General features: G+C 33.6%; 1 protein-coding gene across 3 annotated transcripts in view; it reads left to right on the top strand.

Annotated features, from left to right (window-relative positions):
- LOC126904263 (myocardin-related transcription factor A) overlaps nt 1-18,585 on the top strand; it is a 48,232-nt gene that overhangs the window by 13,306 nt on the left and 16,341 nt on the right. Inside the window, exon 1 of one of the 3 annotated variants that reach the window (XM_050683154.1) lies at nt 9,814-10,369. The exons of the other annotated variants lie outside the window; for them this stretch is intronic. Within the exon in view, the coding sequence (XP_050539111.1) occupies nt 10,309-10,369 (61 nt within the window). The 5' untranslated portion in view covers nt 9,814-10,308. Of the gene's footprint in view, nt 1-9,813; nt 10,370-18,585 lie in introns of those variants that run through there. 3 annotated transcript variants of the gene reach the window in all.

Raw genomic sequence — 18,585 nt, 5'->3', positions numbered from 1 at the left:
TCTATAAATAGATAATATATTTTTAATTCGCGTGTGTTCTTAGCAGAGAAGGGTATTTCACTTCACTAAATAATAAGTTTGCTAGATTTTATATTTACACGAAAACATTTAAGTAAACATTTTTTTCATAAATTTGTAGTGTGCAAAAATATTTTAATTGAATAAGCGGAAATCAGTTATCTTGGAGGACTTATTCTCTCGGATATTATGTTAAACCCCAATTTTCTTCCACTCTAAAATATAATTTTGTTGGACCGTAATTATTATTAAAAATATTTTAAAAGTTATAAATTTTTGAGGAAATAATATCGCCAAGCTCCCACATCTGATTTCTGCCTATAATTAGTTGGCAATATTATATAACTTATTCATGCAAATGTATAGTATCTATACCGACAAATTACATGACATGAATGAAAATTGTAATTGCAGGAATTTCATGAGACTTGTATTGTTGTGTGATCAACAACAATATTATTTTTATATTCATTGCCAAAATTATTGTTGAATAGGACGCTAAAAGAATTTTCAAACTATTTCATATTGTCGTTTGGTTGTTTTTAACTTCGATGCGAAGCTAAGAAGGTATTAACTTTACTATGTATTTATTTTTTTGTTGTTTGTTACCACTTATTCTCAGTTGATCCGATTTTGATGACGTCAAAACATTACAAATCGTTTTCCGTAAATGAGTTAGTCTCTACATAATTACAATTTTTATAATCAGTAATATTCGTTTTTTTTTTTTTGTATTTCATAAGAATAACTAATATCTTGCTTAAATATTTAGCTAAATAACTTAAATATGTTATATTAAGTACTTATGATTTGAAATAAGCATATCAGCTTGATATGGCAGTGAAATATGGTATTCTAAAAAAAATTTAAGTTATACTTATTTATTTAAAGTTACTTAATTTGGGCTTATGTTAATTTCAACGTTTTACTATTCGATATTTTTAATATGCTGTATAATCGTAATATGAAATGTTAATCTTTTAATGACTTGGGAATACGTTTTATTAATTCTCTATAAATGTGAAATCCTTTCCAATGTGTGAATTATGATTTGAGTACGTGTAAGTACTTCAAATCTTTTTTGAAATATTAAAATCATATAGTGTAATTTGGTTTTAAAAATTGTGGAGTTAGAATAAAAATTCAGCAAAACTGAAATAAGAAAATGGACGTCCTGGAGGTAGAAAGGATGTAAAAAGCGTTAGAATAAATGACTTCTACCATTAAGTATATCGCTCTCCTCTTCTTTTTGCTAATCTCAGCTGGGCTGAGATCATGTATATCACTAGAATATACAAACTTATAGTTAGTTATATATATATGTTATAATAAGTTTATGTGTTTCGCCGTTTGTCCCGGACAAATGTTTGTTGTTTCATATGCCAGCAAATATGATTTGTGAGTCCAAAATGTTTAACGTCTATTTCTTTATATCGCCTTTTCCCCTATATTTTTTCAACTTCATTAACAAGAATCTCTAAAATAATTATAAGTAGTTAATTTATGACATGTAAAAATGTAAAGAATTTTTTTAATCCTATTAATACTGTGACAACCAATTTATGGAATAACATTTGATTTTTGACTATTCACTAGTATAATAAAAATTAACACTTCCACTTTGAATTTTCTTTATAATTCAAAAATGTCAGTAGATTTTCCTAAATTTCATCATTTTATTTTTATTTTTTCTTAAATATTCTATGCATAAGGTGACAAAATAAGATGTCTGTATAAATAAGTAATTTTAATCGGCTAAAGTGGTGTCATTTCGGTTTTTTTGACAGATAGAATTAAAGGAATGCTGTATGGCGTTAAACGATGTGTGTTTGCATGGCGCTTTACTTTTGACAACACATTGTATCCATAGGTATTGTATAGATATTTTAAGATTCTGCAAAAATAGCTCATGAAACAAAAATAAATTTTATTCAAAATAACTACGATGACTACTATGCTAAAACGATAAATTTTTATTTGCCATTTTTTAAGGAAGCCGATGATTAAAAAAAAAACAGTTATTTTCTAGTGTATAAAATCATTAATAACAGTTTGAAAAAATTGATTTCTATTTATTTATTAAAAGATCAGCGCCTTATATTTTTACAAACTCTTATGGTGATGTATTACTAAAATTTGATCAAATTTTCGTATATTTATTAAATGAACAGTTTACTATTAGTAGTGTTTTCCTATTTAATTTGATTAATTTACAAGAACATCAAACTAAAAATTATATGCCAAATTTCTATGTCTGCCCGTCAACCAAAATTTATGTTTCTTTGGTTTTGCCAAATGACCACAACGGTTAACCGTAAATAACTGAAAAAACCAATAAAAAAAAAATGTATATATATATATATATATATATAATAATCCGTCTGTACTCTTTTACTCCTACACAAGTTGAATGATATACTTTTAATCGGATCATTCTTTTACTTGGAATAATATATATTTTAATATAATTGACATAGAAAATTTAATAATTTTTATATTTTCATATTGTTTTTTTATCGAATATGATCGAAATATCCTTATTAGTATCTTAATTTTATATTTTTTTAAGAAGAAAATATCAAACGTGTCGGGAAACGTGTTGGCATTAGCTTTTTTTTTTTTATTAAATGTTTATAATAAGAATAAATTTAGTAGTTTTGATAAATTTATAGAAATATATTTTTCAATGTATTTTATTAATATTTAACTTTCCCTAAGACAGGATGATTTATATTTTCAGTTGTTATAAACTTATTTTTAGTGAAATTTTTGCAAAAACCCTTTTTATTTTAGAGTATACGCTGATTTGCGGCTGTGTACCTATCAATATAAATAGTACATAAGTATTATTTTTATAATGTTTACGTTAATTAAAAATATTGTTACACGCTGTATACCTGCGTATACTTTCCAAAACATCACACATATTCTTTAGTAAATTATTTGGTTGAGATTATTTAAAAGCCAGCAAAAAAATTATTGCTTTATGCCAACACTTAAAATGAATTAATACTGTTCATTCTAGTGTCAGTCGAGCATTTTTATCTCATTAAAATAATACATGTTCCTTGATCATTTCGTATGGTATAAACATTTTTATCTAATAATAATAATAATAATAATACTATGTGATAGAATGAAGTGCGTTAAAAGTGCCCACTAACATATTAAGAATTGATGATTATTAAAGTTTTAAATTGTCATGGAATGTTTAATGTCCATTTCCTATTTTTTTATATAGTAGCTATATACAATTAGTTTCTAGAAGCTTAATTATGTGTGTACATATTCAGTTAGCTAAAATTTTTCGCACGAATATTCAAACTATATTAAAATTTTATATTATTTATAGGTAATTATAATATGAGAAAGTTTTAAAAATAATATACTTTCAGGTAAATTAACGTAAGTACACAAATAAAATATTTCAGATGAGTAAATATATAAAATATAATTAGATATCATAATATCTAGTAATTGATAATTTTAATATTTTGAGAAATGTGTTGAAGTACTCCTTGAATGAAACATAATGATTAAAAAATTTTGGCACCAATTTAAATTTCAGTCAAATAACTGTATATCTTATAATTTATAGATCTTATAGAAAAGTTTTTATTATATATTTATATCTTAAAAATGTTTTTTAAAATTATGTATTAATATTTGTATCGCTATAGTAAGTACAAAAGTATTTTTATTAATCAATACGTGAGGTTACGGCCATTACATCCCGTTTCTTTTATTTATATATAAAAATTGAAATGCTTCAAGTATTATATATGTTTAATCCTATTATCAAATAATGAAATAAATATTATTATTATACGTATAAATAATAGTTAAATTACGTTAACGAGTTTGTATAAATATAATTTTTTTAAATCTCAATAAGGAGAAATTCTAACTGTAAATCAAGAATGTAATATACGTTAATTCGTGTGATATTTGTCACTTTACACATATTATAGTTTAACCACTACAGTATTTATGTTTTTTGTCGTCGAAATCATTATTAAAAAGGATAATTAAAATAGGCTATTGAAAAGTTGAACGACTGATCTCTGCGTCTCATAATTTTCGCCAAAATAACAAACAAAACGAGAAGTGGATGAGTCGTGTTATCTACAACATAGCTTTTTTTAGGGAGGTGTACGTCATAGTCTATCACTAATACGTCGGTGTTGCGGCAGATGTCGTGTGTGTAACGGGTTACATACAATTTGACCGGCCGGAGACTGGAGGAATTTTCATGTTGCTAGTTTCAAAAATAAAAACCGTAATAATCACCGTCGCCGGGTCTTGTTTTTTCGGTGGTGAAAAAAAAAATGTTCGTTACATGTGCCAATTTATGTGGGCGCATAGACCGTAAATGCACAGTAATTTGTTGTGCATGCGTGTTGTCACATACAACGAGGAGACGTTTCACGGCCCCTACAACAGCCATCATCAGTCCCATTATATAAAATTCCATTAGGGCGATTTCCCCACTACCGCAAACCACCCAATTTATCTGTTGGTTTTTTCTGTCTTTCGCCATCAATGTGTCACCATTATTTATTCTTTTAAATTATATTTTGGCTACAAGAGAGTTAGCAAACGTGTATAGTTTTTCGAAACCTGGTCGCAAATAACGCCCTTGCGCTTGGAATAAGAAACTAAAATGGCACAGTATGTCGCTAGATGTTTTAAAATTTTTCATTAACTCCCCTACAGTTTTTTTAGTGAGACTATTTTATACTCGTGAGATTCTGTTTCTGCGAGAGTTCTTTACTGATCACGGGGATGCATCCCTAACGGACTCAGTGACTCTTTTGCAGTATTCACTCGACTCTTCTGGGAGGATTAATGTTCAGGATTCAACATTATGTGTTTATTTATATTCTCCAGCGATTAATTTGTTTTTTCAAACGTTCGAATGATACGCGTTATTTCACAGCTGCCGTTCTCGTTGACAGTACACATTTCTTAAACTTTACACTCAACGAACTGTTACAGTCGTTATTATAAAAACAGGTTAATGAGGCGAAATGTTTTTCTTTCTATCCAACCCCCAGACAATAGGATGAATAACAATTTTTCATTGATATTTAGTAAAACATTTGTTTAACTAGTGAATAATTTATGTCGATTATCTTTTTTTATTTTTATTCTGTTTTGATAACAATTTTATCTCAACAAATATCGGCTAAAAATAATATGACTTCAACATTATTGTATTATCAGCTACCTATGATGTTATACACTAATGTTGTATGGGTTAAAAGTGATTTTTATTGCATTCCGAAAATGTCGACTCCAATGTATATTAACCGTTTAAGTGGCTTATTATGACATAATAATGTGATGTTATCATTGTTAGTTAGGTAATAAATTATATTGTTGTAGCTATGTAATTTAAATGGCTTCTCTACATTGACTTGTATATAAAGTTAGATGTAATAACAATAACCGTAGTTTCCTAATGCAGTTTACTGTTAAGATGACTTGAACACCAATATAATTTAATTGTATTGTATTGTTGTATTTACAATAACCTAATATTTGTACGTTGTATAGCAACATAATTGAAATTGAAGAGGTCAGTTTTATAAAAAAAAACATTTTTGGTTTTGTATTGTATTAAGTTAGATCACAATTACTTCTTTTTTTGATGGGCAACAAAATATCATTAGAGTTTGCTGATAACTCAGTCTTTTCCGGAAAAAAAATTACTATTCAAAATTAATGAGCGAAAGACTTAAGTCGTTTTATTTTTAGTTTTTTCTAGAACGGTACAACACGTCCCATTAAGTTCAGTGACCTTTTAAAACTTATTTATCAATCGCTGTCTGAAAATTTTACTCGGAGCATTTCTCTGTTTTAACCAAAAAACTGAACTTGTTAATATCTTTAATTTAAATTACTGTGTACTTGTGAATTTTGAAATCACGTTGTTAATTGTAAAATAAAAGTGTTCATATTGTATTTATTGTAAAATATCGAATACTCAAATGCCGAAAAACTTATAATCAATTATACTTTTAATTAGTTAAATGAATAAAGGGCAGCATGCACAATGGTCACAGCATACATGGTCTTTATAGGCGTGTCGAAGTAAACGATCATGACAATCGTGCTATTACTTAATATTTATTATTATTGGAGACTGTAGGTGGTTGTTAAAATAAATTTTTACAAGTATTTTCGAGTTAATGTCAATAATTGTCATTTAGAGAATACTGTAATAAAAACAGCGGAGTACAGTAATTGTTGTATGTAGTCTGCATCGTCAAACTTGTAAATACTCATAGCATAATAGTTAAGATATTTAGATCACACATAAAAAAAAAAAACTAATGGTACTTTAAAATTTACGATTGGCAAATGACCTACTGCTATTCTGTACTCTTCCTTAGATCGTCGAATTTTTCTTATTAACTATATATTTTTTTGACTTTCCGTTGACATCTACGCTTGCTGTCCAACTGCGGTCGCGAAAACTTCCAAGAAAAATGGCGAATTTTTTTTTAATTGGTTTACAGTTCAATGGACGTGTCTTTTTCATATTTTGCGGAACACACGCGACAAGAGTGTCATCAGGCTTCCTACGCTGGACGGGCGGATACCGAATTATAGGAGATGTAGAAAGTAGCTTGGTCTCTTGGCGATCATTTGGCAGTCGCGTGGCTTTTTTTTTTTTTTTGCTTGTTGTTAAATTTATAGATTCTGCACTGAATTAAAAAGCACGATCCTCTGTCCCCCACCTTAAGCCAATGAAACTTCGTGGGCGTTTTCTCCCGTTTTTATTTCATCTTCGTAATTCGGAAATTATTGCTATTACGCCCATGCGGATTGTCGCCCACTTCGATTAAAAAGTGGATCCGCACGTACACATGTACAAGTATTTTGTGTTATAATATACCCACAAGAAAGCATTTGGTCACATTGACGAACCAGTATTTCAAGCGCATCTCTTCGGACCTCCTCTCCGTCGGCAGTTATGAACCGCAAAAACAGATACAACGAAAAAAAAAATCACCAAAGAACATTATTTACTAAGCATAATCATCTGTGTACTATTTTGTTGTGGAACGGCCCACTTGTAATCGTACACCTCCAGTGCTACGGGGGTGGTTTATATTGTAATGTCGTTACGATATTGTAAAACTACCGAGTTATCAAAGATTTATTTCGACTGGAAAATTTGTTTGTTTATTTAATATGATTCGAAATATTGTAACTTATATTCGGTATAAGTTTTATGAGCAGTTGAATAATATGATGTATTATACACCGAATTAAAATTTTGATTTATTTATTAGACATATAAATATTGTGTAGTATCTCGTTAGGAATTACTCGTATTAGGAATGCGATAGGGAATTGTTTTCTTTAATTTCATAAGATAACGTATTTATTTTTATAATTTTAGATTATTAAGTTAATTAATATGTGGAATACACGGTGCTGACATCGCATTGCTACATGTGTTTAATTACAGCGGTTATTTTCTGATCTATAAAGCCATAAATAATTTGTGGGTGAGCACTTGGAATAGACGCGCGTGTTGGGTTTGAAATGCGAATATTTAAAATATGATAAATGTATTTTTCTATTTGACATATTTACAACAAATTCCGGATTGACGTTTACGATATTATTGTTTTGTTGTTTTAATTAAGCCATTTTTAACGGAGAATATCTGTAGATAAAACAATTTTCGAGTAAATATTAGCTCCTCGTTCAGCGACAACTACTATTAAATACCGAGGGACATGAAAATTTGTTCGTTTTCACAAATATTATTATCTAGGAATTTAAAAATGCGAAATTCCGATCAAATAAATGGACAATAACAGGAAAAAGTCCATTTGTTCGCTGATTCATGTAAACGTGTATAGATGACTAGCCGAGAACGCCACGACGTTGAATAATCGTGTTATTGTAAATATTTGCCAAACACCATTAAATTAACATTAATTTCGTGTTCTCCTTCTAAATATTAAATGGTTGTCAGCGTAGTTTTTGAGTCAAGATGATGAATTATATTAGTTTCGAGTTGAATAATTAGTATTTAAAAAAAATAACTCATTAAAATCAAGACCCAACATTGCGGTGTACCGGCACCAGTATGAATTTATATCTCATAGTGATGAACGATCATTAAACGATTCGATTATTTATAAAGAATGACAAAAACCTTTTTTTTTTTTTTTATTAAACAAAAATTTTAGACTATACTATCGAATACTAATTAAAGACCAATCGTCGAAACTTATTTACCTTTTTAATCATTAAATACATTTAAAGAGCTTTAATTTAGTACAAGATTCAATTTGTTAGGCACGCCGAAAATTTTCAAAAATTTAAAATAAATAATAATTTTTACGTAAAAATTGCGAATTTTCATACTAATCGTTGAAACTTTTTTTTTTACATTGTACATCACTTTAAAGCTTTAATGATATAAAGGTTAAAAGTTGTCAGACGTTACGGAATATTATCGAAGAGAACAAAATGTTCCATGGCGTAGGTGGCCTTGTTCAAACCCTTTCTGTACTTAAAAATCCATCGTTCTAATGGGAATATAAACCAAAATCGTGTACACATATATTTTAATTTAGTCGGATCAATAACAATGTATTTTAACTCTATAATTTCACAATTATAATATTATTTCACGTTAATATGTTCACAACTACTATGAATAATATAATTGCCATTAATTTCATAAATATACATGAGGCACGCCTTATAAGTTAAAAATGTTTCTCGACAAATTTATTCGCCATTAAAAAATAAGAAAATTTGAATTTGGTTAATTATTTATTAGCATATGCGATCGTTGTTTTCACCGAGAAAAACCCCATGTGGTCGCGTTAAGTCTTTTGCGAAAAGTCCTTGGTATGACAAACGGTTCAGTTAAATTTCAAGTTAAAGTACTAAAATGTGTGTAACTCGGTCACAGACGTTAATTAGTTTTTATTATATTTCTTTATAGTCGTCACAACATGATTATTTGGAGCCAGAACGTTTTTTTAAAATCGGCCGCCTGCACGTCGTTTTCAAGGAAATTTCGTTTGTTATGTTGTGGTGGCTGAACACATGCATTTTGTTGTATACTATTTTGTTTATTGATATTCGCGCTAAAAAATACACCGAGGCCGCCGTCGATCAATGAGTCGGAAGATTAACGTTGGCTGTTACTCGCCAAGAATGCAACTTTAACGATTCACACGCGTCTCCGCGCACATAAATCGTGTTATTTGTCGCCGTTTCCGATTAGTGGTCCTGGACTGGACTATTACAAGACCATTTCGAAAAATTGTAGAAAAAAAAAAAGTATAAATAACGGTCATACAGCAGCTATCGCGTACACCGCCTGGGCTGCTGCCCACACCTTAGCCATAAATCCGACGTCCTTTTCGTCGGATGTATCTAAATATACAGAAATAAATTTTAATAAATTGCGTGTAGAACAAACTGCAATAAATTACACATTGTCTTAATTATAAAATTCCGGTCACAATATTATTTTCAATCACTGGTGGCGGCGGTTCATTATATCAGTTGAACTTGCTCATTTTCCATCCGAAGTAGCCCGTACCGTTAAGTGACGGTTTCCTTCTTCGATTTCTCTCGTAATGACTTGACAGAGTTGATTTTTTGACAATTATTTTGCATGGTCCAAGGGTACCCCCTTATGAGTTGCTCCGGGGTCCTGGACAGCGGCCAAAGTATTCGGTCGTCACGTCCGACCGATGCCGAGCGTTGTCGACGTTCCCGGGACCACGCTCCTCGTTCGCCACCGTGGCATACGGTTCACAGGCGCCGTAAACGTTGTCCCTTCTCTGCTGTTAGCTCGTCTCGACAGGATCATCGCAAAATCTCGCCACCAAACCCTATTGCAATTGAAACTGTACTGGTCAAGTGATCGCGATTTCCACTTCGATTCTTGTGTCGCCTTGACGGATTTGTTTTTCTCGCCGAAACAAACAACGCTCGCCCGGCGTCTGATTATATCAATGGTCGTTGCTATTGTGGTCGCAGTCGCCCGTGGGAAGCCAAAGCTTCTGCCGCATCGCCGCCGACCAGACTTCTTCAGTCGACAGCTGTATTCGTCAGCGTCACCGGTTGTAGCGATTGGAATACCCTCCGAAGAAGTCTTAACGCATCGGCGACGGTGCAGCTGAGTAGTGTTCGTGAGATAAGACGGTAATGCGCGTGGTGATAGCCCAGTGCGCATCGTTGTGTTATGGGAGGAACGACGGGCGCGGAGGTCATCTCCCGTAAAGTCAGTGGGTCATTATGCCTGTCAGCAGCAGCACAGAGGTACCTGATGCTAAATGCTGTTGTAAACATTGTCAAGGTACAGGACTCAAAACCTACAGAAGTCTTTTAATCTAGTCTGTGTGCTGTGTGATTTTGTTTGTTGAAGTCTCTCCGTAATATTAATCACAAACCAAATTCCAGTGTTCAAAATAAATATCTATTTTTTATGTTTCCAAGCACTGCATGGTTGATATTTGTTTAAAAAATTTGAAATTTTTGTGCCGTCTGTTTATAAATTATCTAATATATATAAATATATCAAACAATACATTTTTACATAAAAAAGTACTAATGAATAATAAAGATTAAAATGGGTTAATTTGGATGTTTTTCAATAAAATTTTGAAGTTAATTAATATTTTGTTGTTTGTTTTTTCCTTTAAAACAAGAAATAACTGTATAAAATAGTCATCCTTACTATGTCAATATGACAATGCATAAGTCAGTTAATAGTTTTTGTTTCAATAACGTTTTGATGTCATCTACACATTAACTAATTTGCTGGTTTTAAATTTAGTTAACTAAAAATAATGTTTGAAAAAATAGACTTTTCGCGCGCATTTAACATTTAATTAAATTGTTACCTTATTTATTAAAAATATATGCAGTGTTCAGTAAGTAAGTTAACAAATCAATTGTTACAAACAAATTGAACAATAGAAACCCGTTTCCTTACTTATTAAATACTCTATAAATGCAATATTGTAAAAAATACTTTTAAAAAAAATTTAAGTAATTATTCAAAAACTTTCAAAAAAAAAATTTAAATACTTTTTAAAAGTATATCAATTCTACAAATACAAAAAAAAAAAAAAACATTAAATTTTAAAATATTTTATTTTAATCAAAAATTTGTTTATTGCTTTTAAAACAAAATTTTCTTGATTTATCAATTGTTGAATACTTGTTTGGTTTATATCTTATATCTTATAAGGGTGTCGACTTTTTAATTACAAACAGAAACGTAAACAAATTAAAAATTTAAATTATTGAAAAACTACTTGACAACTTTATATGTTTGTAACCTATATTTGTATATATTAACATATATATTTGTATCAACAACTATTAGTTATTTCTTTTAATATGGTCGTAGATTTGTACGTTTTATGATTTGTGAACTACTAAGCTAAGGAGGAGTTAAGATATTTTTAAAACGTGAAAATTAAATTAAAATTAGGTTTTGCCACCAGTTGATTCAAATAGCTTATAATGAAAAGCTTATAGTGTGCAGAGAGTCCGTTGAAAGGAGATTTCACTGTAGTTTCTATTATCGAATCGACTTGTTATTTAAGTAGAGTAAATGAATGGGATACATTTTTACTATTTATTAACTGTTCGCTATTATTTACTTATCGGTATTAGTTAAGTTCAATTTTTTTCCCAATACATCTTTGTATATCGTTAAAAATAAAATCTCAAGTGTATCGTTTGAATTATCCAATGTGACATATTCATTGTGATTATTGCCGTTCTAATATCAATAATAAGATAGTAAATGAACTTAACGGCCGGTTTGTTTGTATATGTAAACTTAAATTTGAGTTTTAGTCTAGTGTAATACAAATAACAGATTCTACCGAGTGGACTAGAGCGTATCCTTTTAATTACGAGTCTTAATCTACCGTTATGGTCGCACGCTTGCGTTTAATGAGATAAATAGTGGTTTTAAATCTTGTACTTTGTAGTAGACACAATACAATGTATAGTTAGTGCAAGCTAGTGTAGCGAAAACGGGAAAAGCCAATAGGTGTTGATGAGCTTTGTCGTTATTGGTATGTGTCGCAAGAACGTCCTTAGAAACGTTATTTGAGTACAAAATGTAAATTACTTGCTCAAGAGCTTCTATAAGTTGCGGTTAATTAATATGGGAAGTGTTTGGTTTTGGATAAATAATCGTGTTGCTCGTTTGTATTAGGAAAAAACTATTTTTTACAATGTTAACTCGACATTATTCCGTCTGTCATTAGTTTCAAGACTCGAAGGAGAGCCATATTAACATTGCCGTGCGTTTTATAACAGTATGGTTATTATTATTGTACTCGTCCGTTTGTTTTTATTTTCTCGCGTATAATATTATTTGAAAAGTAGTGTCCAATTCGGTGGCGACACACAGTAAGATTCATCAAATTCCCTTTGCGTGTACTCCATCAATGCTTCATCCACCTCAACCCGGAAGAAGTACAAGTGATATGACCCAGCTCGCGTCTAATTGCCTTAATGTTATTCACTTGATAATTACTCGTTCGAGAAACTAAACAAAAATACAATAGTCAATATTATAATAATAAATTCGGTCCATGTTATTTCTAATGGGTATCAGATATGTGGAGGAGGCGAATTAACGGCCGCCTATACAATATTATTATTATTATTATGTACGTATAGTAACGCGTGGGACGTTCCATTCAAGAAGTTTCGGGCAAACGCCGCGCATGGCTCGCCTATTATTTTCACAGCTGCGGTTGTCGCGAACGCCGCTCACTTACACGCCCAAACGCTTATGATCATTACACCGGTCATATTTACCTGTGGACTTTCCGGTGTGCGCGCACGAGTGTAATCGCGGCTTAGTGGTGTTTTTTCTCTATCCGCCGCCGCCGTCTGCAGTCGGACAAACGTCCTTGACACAGAGCGGATCCACCGGGCGAATCCAGAAATATCGCCGCCGTAGCCGATGATAACCCTCTCTCGGTCGACCGCACCTGAACGCACCACTGCGATGTACGACCCAGTTTTTTCTCTTCAACTGCGCCACAAATAGACTAATTTTTTTCAACCGGCCGGAAAAAATAACTTATTGTCGTTCGGCTCTCTTGATCTATCAGCTCATGGCTCGTTAAAGCTCAGTGCACGCAAATGGCTTGCCGCTGTTGTCGAATTTCCGCTGTGTAGTTATTAAAACAACACAAGAAACGACGGACAGAATCGTTTGTGGGTGGGTGGAAAAAGGATTGGCAAAAACAAAGTTTTTTAATCGGCGGGGGTGGAACGAGTAGATTAATGTGTTCCGTGTTTTCACTGTAAACTTTTTATGCTAGACGGTATCTTACAATGTTTTTACACGCCGGCCGAATAATTGAATTTTTGTCGAATTGTACTCTTTTCAGCGTTCATTCTTAATTTTTATCGTTTAAACATGAATTTATTTTTTATCAATAAAGTCATTAATGAGTCGAAATATTATTCAAACAGTGTTTACAATCTCGTAACAACATTTTATATGTTTTAATACGAATAACGTCTGTAATAAGTCTATTGTTCGCATTAATTTGATTGCATTTGCTGCGTAAAAGATTAGCAATCAATCGCCTATATTACAAATATTGTATTGTATATATTTTTTATGATCGCTTTTTATCCGTGTCTTATTAATTAGTTTAATCTACTAGTTTTCACGCGAACATTAGTTGCCTTAAATTCACTGAAAAACGTCAGTCGTTATCTATAACAACCGACTGCTTACTGTGAAATGAAATTCATTAAATAGAAAAATATTTCAAATTTTCTTTTATTTTATTGTGGAATTTTAAAACTACCACCTCATATTTATCACCCACGACAACAGCTGTCGCACTTGAATCACAACCGCGTGGGCCGGCAGTTGTTTTCGCTAAAAATTATGTTTTCGTCTAATGATTTAGTGTTGTACGTACACCCAACCGGAGTTTTTTAAGCCGAGTGTCTGTGGTGTGGAGACCTGACAGTTGAAATCTGTTTGTGCGCGAGGAAGAAAATGGCGGGCAAGGTGATAAAGGCGGCAGCAGCCGTAATGGGGTTATAATATAGCCGGGCACTAATTTAGAGCGTATTGGGTGGTTATTGGCACACAGCAGCGATTGACGCCGTTTTGTTGGCACCGGGCGGCCGGGCGGAATGAACGCTATTTTCGGTCTTAAAATACAAGTGCATACGGGACAGCCCGGAGGAGGAGGAATAACGACCGTAAGACAGCAGCTATGTCGAGTCGCGCTATGCCACATTGGCGGATTCGCCACAGCCGGTATTCAAAACCCACATAGCCGTTTGCCAACAAATGCCAATGCGAATTTGTCACGAACCAAGCGACGTCGTTGCCGCCAATCGGCGGCTAGGTACAGTCGGTGGATTGAAAACACAAGGGAATATAACTTATTCATAACAATGACGTGTCGTTTATTTTTATTGTGTACTTTATCGACCGCACTCTTAAAAAAACAATCTCCTGATGTAATGGAATGATTTCGACGTGTCCATTTGTATGAATCAGTAAAAAATAACAAATTGTTCTGTCGTCGATAAATTCAAATTGTTTTTATGAAGCATTTTCCTTGGCGCGGATCCGCCCGGCTGTGTTCACTTTGTTTGCGTTTCGAGGAATTCTCATGGATTTCGCTTGTAATTTTGTTTTTATTCCACAATCTATTGGCCGTCCGGTGAAACAATGGTAAATTCGTTTTTCAAGGAGATTAGATGTGCCGCGTGGGCTATTGCGAGTAATTGTGTTGAAAACCTAAATCCGTTTCTCAGAAGAGGAAAAAAATTCAGTCGTTGCCGGAGTGATAAACAGCCAATAACAATTATTATTTTTGCTCGCCCCGTTTTTGTTTGATCGTTTATTATCTGAGCTTGCTTTATCTCGCCGAACTGTGTATCATTGCACGTTGCCGGTTACAATAACGCCGTGCAATTGCTTAGGTTGCACTCGGCCATTGTATTTGTAACGCGCCAGGCATGTCTGTTGGCTGCTTATCAACATTTTCGAGATAGATTATTGCCGCCGCCGTTATTGTTATTATTATTATTATTGCAGTTTTTTCACTCTTTTAATTCGCACGCAAACGCGATTTCTAGAAAATTTCCATGACTGTTTGCCGCATCGAATAGTAATAAATTGGTCGCAGTAAATTTATTACATTGTTGTTTTTTGATAATGCAGAATCGGTTTGCTTATTCGCGTTGTTGTTGTTGTTGGGAAATGGAGCGTTTTTAAAAATTATTTTTTTTTAATCCGACGTTCCAAATATTTTCAAGTATATATTTTTAAATAATACTACCCATGAGTGATTTCAAGTACCGGGAGATACTGTGCAGACTTTTTGTGTTATTACGTTCTCCAGATCACTGTGGTTCATTGACGAGCAGCAGGAATCGTGTACGATCCTTACCTCTTGAAAATTGCGAATAACCAGGACCGATAACGTTATTGTTGTGATTATATTCTAAATAAATAATAAGCTCTGTTATTCCTTTGATTTATTTAAAATCTGTCGTCGCTCCGGCGTCTTTTTTTCGAATTCCCAAGTTTGGATTAGCAATTGGTTTCGCTATAAAGTGCTCCACAGACCTGTCTCGCGATTAAATAGACACGGCTCGGATGAAGTAAAGACCGCCGAATTGTGCGTATCGGGCCAGATTTCAGCTTTAGTCGTACTATTTATACTTCCGGAAATCTAGTAAATCCGCATAGGCCCTATGAGAAGTATTCCGGTCATGCGACACCGGCGTGTATGATTGATTCGTTTTTATCTGACAAGCGTTATCAGTCACAGTGTAGTTGGCAAATGCGTTGGCTGTGGGCCGTCGGTCGATTAATTTATCACTCGTGTGATCGCCGCCGACAGGCCGCGTTATTATCAGGAAGTCGGAAGGTTGGGTTTTTTTATCAATCGTATTTTTGCACCACAATCTAGTGCAGAGACCGTGTGGCGTCTTTGTCATTGCTAAAAAACGGCATGTTGTTTTGACGATGGCGGAGGAAAACTGGACGATTATGTCATTCGTGTATGAATAGATTTTCCGTTTTTACACTTAGAAAAACAAAACTGTAGTTATAAATTTCGGTTTATAACGCGCCCACGCGCGACGACCGACAAAGTCTCGCGCTCTTCCCACTCGGATTAGCTTGTGTTTCTCGTATAGGCCCGTTTAATAAGCGTAAATAGCTCAGAAACGTCTGTCGAATGACGGGGAAGCAATTTCATCTGCGGGTGTTTACGTGTTCGTATATCATTGGCACCGTCCGTTTGTTGTCGTCCCGTTATTATTATTGTGTTTTTATCGCGATCCTCGTAACTCGTGTCTTGTAAATCTTTATAATTAATTTGTTTTCGAATTTGGGGAAACGAGCAGCAACACAAGATCGCAGGCACGTACACCACCGTCCCGCTTGTGTCGGGTCAATCGCTCCCCTTACCAATTTACACAATGACACATTGACCTCTAAAAAAAATGTTTTTGTTTGTTTAGTAACTGAGTAAAACGTATTGACGATCGACTGTTGTGGTTATTATTAGTGTTGAATAAAACGTGGCGTGCCGTTCCCACTCGTTCCGTAGGATAGGCGTACAGATATTTGCCGTCGTTTTATTTTTTTCGTAAAGCTTCATTGACCTAATAAACGGGATAGTTGTTTTTGTCCAAAAAAGTCGCCGGCTCGGTGAAAGTCGACTAAGCCTATTACGCGTCGGCTATTGTTCGAGTCTTCTCGAAACGTCGTAGATCAATTATTGCTAATCGTGTGCTCTCAACACTGGAAACTAAAACACCGCGAGCAATATGGTTTTTTGCGCGTGCCACGCTGTCGAGATTACTTTGGGAACAATAAACGAATAAATATTTATTGACGAATAAACGGCAGTTACTATTCAAAACTCGCAAACTTCATTGTTTCTCTTTTGCACGCATTAATTGTTTATGTAATCGTTTGGCTAAATCATTGGCGTCGTAGTCGTCTGCTGCAACCACACACTTAAAACGCAAACAATAATTACAAGTGCAAATTTAGTCGTATACGGTCATCGTGTATTGTGTACGCATGCCACACTTATATTTTATGTGTTTCCTATGGATGCAGTTTAATTTCTCTATATACGATTAATTAATTTTTTTTTTTTTTGCGCTAATAAAACGATTTCTTAACGATATTTTTATTCATTTTATACATAATTGAGTTGATGTTTAATAGTTTTTTTTTTTTCTGAGACTTCTGCCCTTGAGAGTTGCACACATGTTCGAAACAAAACAAGATAATTTTTTATCTTAACGCGTCACTCATCACCTTGCCGACCGAACTTTTTAATCGGGTTTTCAACGGTGTGCTCTTAGCAGTGGCAAAACGTCCTATATGATTTTTCACAATATGTTAACTCAATGATCATTTTTACACGATGACGTAGTGTCTAATGAGACCGTTTGCGATTCAAACCATATGGTCCAAAAATTAGAAAAAATAAAATAAATAGAAGTGTTACAACACAAGCGTCGAGTGATTTCAAATATAAATGTAATTATTCAAATATTCGACGGCAAAATACAAATCCGTCTTTCTTATTTTGTACCTTCCGCCGGTAGTTTTTCACTGATCGGCTCGTTAATGCCCAACGTGTGTTCGACTGTCCAGAGGTTCGTGTTATGATCTGCCGCCTTTGGGTATCGCACACGGAATTATTGATAGTTAATCGCTATGTCTGATACGCGTTGCGAACATAATAACGCAGCACTCAAACATCACTACCTGAGACAAACGGCTGTTTTCTATTAATTGTATTTTCTCGGTGCTGTCGAAGGACGGCCGCCCGTTTAGTGAACGTTTAATGTTATTGCTTTTCTTCTCCGCGACTGGAGTGATCATAACAATTATAATAATGACGGTAACAACGATGTGCTCCGTTCCGGCAATGTCCATTAATTTCGCCGTCCGTAACGTAGGCACAGCGTTGTTAACATAATTTCGCCCTAAAGAACTGTACTGGCTATCATTGGTCGTGCACGCGAAATAGCCGCCGCCGCCGCTTATTTAGTGTGGCCGTTATAGTTACGTTGAACGAGCTCTCAGCGTCCTCGTAATAGTTATGACGTCATCCTCCGGGTGGCCATACCATATGGCGTACACTTTTTTGCGGACCGACAACCGTCCACAATTGTAGCCACGCCTGTGACACCTGACCGTTGTCGACTAGACCGGATGCCAATGGTCGTGGCACTCCACTAGAAATGCACACCCTGTTAACACAATTTGCAACACATGCCACCCTTATGATATCTTATTAATAGCACCTGCCATTTTATTTGTCGTCTGTGACGACGGCCTCGGTAGAAAATAAAATGAAAATTAACTCAAATGTGTCCTTAACGTTTTGCCGAGTTTTTTATACATTTTTCATCTTTCTGGCGCCGTTGTTCTTTTGAAGTTTTGGTTCAAGTTATTACACTATGGTCATTACCGCTGACCGTGAAAAAGTTTTCACCACGACGGTAATCTCGAAAAAATGT

Source organism: Daktulosphaira vitifoliae, unplaced genomic scaffold (genome assembly GCF_025091365.1).
Source record: "Daktulosphaira vitifoliae isolate Bord-2020 unplaced genomic scaffold, ASM2509136v1 Scaffold_1, whole genome shotgun sequence".
In the NCBI taxonomy this organism is placed as follows: domain Eukaryota; kingdom Metazoa; phylum Arthropoda; class Insecta; order Hemiptera; family Phylloxeridae; genus Daktulosphaira; species Daktulosphaira vitifoliae.
This window is presented reverse-complemented; position numbering and strand designations above follow the sequence as displayed.